The 2,336-nt window shown below is 61.3% G+C and overlaps 1 protein-coding gene across 1 annotated transcript in view; it reads right to left on the bottom strand.

Annotated features, from left to right (window-relative positions):
- Positions 1-1,417, bottom strand: part of Aif1l (allograft inflammatory factor 1 like) — a 12,958-nt gene extending 11,541 nt beyond the window's left edge. The window contains exon 1 of the mRNA XM_019207913.2: positions 993-1,417. Within this exon, the coding sequence (XP_019063458.1) occupies positions 993-1,307 (315 nt within the window). The 5' untranslated portion in view covers positions 1,308-1,417. The remainder of the gene's footprint in view (positions 1-992) is intronic.
- Between the last annotated feature and the right edge of the window lie 919 nt (positions 1,418-2,336).

Below are 2,336 nucleotides of genomic sequence, written 5' to 3'. Positions count from 1 at the left end.
CACACACACACACACACACACACACACACACACACACAGAGGCACCGGGCATGGGTGGGCCCCAGAGGGGCCAGAGAAGCTCAGACAGATGAAGCAAACAGTCTGGGTCCAAGCCATGGCTGTTTAAACCCAGGCCATTCGCTCATCCTCTCTGAGCCTTGAGCTCTGTAAAATGGGAACGGGAGACCATGGCAGGGTTAGAGTGAGCGTTCAAGGGGAAAGAGCCCTCAGCGCTCCCGGAGTGGTGCTGCACGTCCCAAGTGCCCAGGAGACCGCAGCAGAAATTACAGGGAACCGAAGGTGCGTCTCCTACAGGCTCCCAGTCTTCTTGCCCCACCCAGGGCCACTAGGCTCAACCAAATCTCCCGTTTTGACTCTTATACCATATAAAAACAACGGCAAACCAGGTGTGGTTAAGCACCCCTCTGATCCCAGCACTCGGAAGGCTGAGGCAGGAGGATCAAGGTGAGTTCAAGGCCAGCCTGAACTACACTTGGAGACCAAGTCTAAAAAAAAAAAAAGTTGTAAAAACAATAGCTGCTAAGACTGAGCTACTTTGCTGCCCTCTGGACACTGGCACACACCAAGGGGAATCGGGGTGTGGGCCAAAAGAGGCCCCCAGAGCTACCAGCCCAGCTGGGCTCTGCTCCACATGCCCACACTGCTGGGCACAGTGGCTGGTCATGCCACCCTCGTGTCCCCCTCGGTCACCCAGGGCACAGCCCAGCCCCTGGGAATCCACATTCCGGTGTGGCAGTGAAGCTGAACCCCGAAAAGACGGTGCAGGCTGCCGACGCGTACACGTCTCCGTCGCAGCCTGGATGGGGCACCCCCGTCTCACCCCCCAAACCTTGAGGTCCAAGCCAACGAGTGAGGCCTGTGACAGCGGCCTCCTGTGCTCCCCGTGGACAGTCTCGCGAAGTCCACACCGAAAGCTGCAGCTGCCACCATTACGACTTCTCGGCGAAGGAGGCTGAGAGGGTCAGGCTTGCCTGAGGCCACAGAAGCAGCGTACTGGGTGGCCCGTGGCCACTGTGGCCTGCCAGGAGGGGACGCCACTGCAGCTGCCAGGCTGGGCGCTGTGGTGGGCTCAGAGGGAAGACACGCAGCCGTGACTGGTGCCGGCTCCTGTGTGGCCGCCGGTCATCTGTGTGCCTTCTCTGGGCGGTGCGCTCTTGTTTACCCTCCCTGGTCCCACTGCTGTTCAAATCAGCCCCAAGAGCCACAGCCCTCCTCCTCCTGAGCCAGGCCTCAGCCACCTGGGACTCTGCACCCCTAGCTAGCTGCCTGCCAGGCCAGGTTGGCATGGAAAGTCCCAAACACTCTCAGCTCTTCTGGCTTGGCTGACTACGGTCACCTCACCCCCATCTCCAGCTGCCTTTGGCTCGAGGTCCTGCCAGCTGTGGGTGGACTCTGCCAGCTCAGAACCCGCCCAGTCAAGTGGCCCACGGGGCTGGGTGAGGTCAGGGTCCCAGGCTCCTGTCCAGACTGGTCTAGCGTAGCACGGACTGGGACCCGGACCCTAGAGCCCAGCCAGGCGCTGGGGCAACCTTTCAGCCGTGCCCAAGATGACATCAAGGCAAGGAGAAGGTGGCAGTGCCTGGAGCCCTCCAGGGGCCCTTGCAGCCAGTGTACGTCGGCAGGCAGGCGAGACGCCTGCTTTGAGGCCATCCAGGACACCAAGGCTGAGGGCTGGAGGAAGTGGCTCAGCTCCGCCCAGCCGCACCCACTCCCCACAGCCTTAGCCGGGCCCTAGGAGCAGAGTTGCACTTGGCACCCGGAACGGACTCAGCCCCGGATGTCCAGGGTTGCAGACAAGCCAGCAGAGAGGGTATGCCCAGCTTGTTGTGGCCACCCTCTGCTGCCTGTTAGGAAGGAACGGCGACCTCCTCCTCCCTGTGAAATAAGTCCAGTGGCCTCCACGGGGCAGTCCTGGGAGCAGGCGCTGGACCAGACCCTGGCACCCCCGAGAGGCCCCCCCACAGCGGACCACAGGGTCGGACCCACAGCGGCCAGGCCTGAGCCCAGGTCTCCCTGAACCCAAAGCCCCTAAACCTCTTTTGTGCCACCTCTGAGCTTTTTCCATCTTTGGGCCCGGCCACCCTCCCGTATCTCTCTCCAGGGATCTACGAGGCCATTAGCCCAACTCAGGCAGCCCATTGTGTGCCAAGCAGCGGCCTGAAGGAGTTCTTTTATTCAAGAAATTCGCCAGGACCGACAAGAGAACTTGAGTTCAGAAAAGTTGGAGAGAGACTTGTGACTTCCCTAGAGGACAGGAGGCCCCAGGGAGCCAACTGCTAGTGCTTTCTGTGGTGGGCGCAGCGCTGGCCGGGGGG

This window comes from Fukomys damarensis, unplaced genomic scaffold (assembly GCF_012274545.1).
Source record: "Fukomys damarensis isolate Sample0158 unplaced genomic scaffold, DMR_v1.0_HiC HiC_scaffold_36, whole genome shotgun sequence".
Classification (NCBI taxonomy): domain Eukaryota; kingdom Metazoa; phylum Chordata; class Mammalia; order Rodentia; family Bathyergidae; genus Fukomys; species Fukomys damarensis.
The sequence above is the reverse complement of the archived record's forward strand: the minus strand, read 5'-3'. Positions and strand labels throughout refer to the sequence as shown.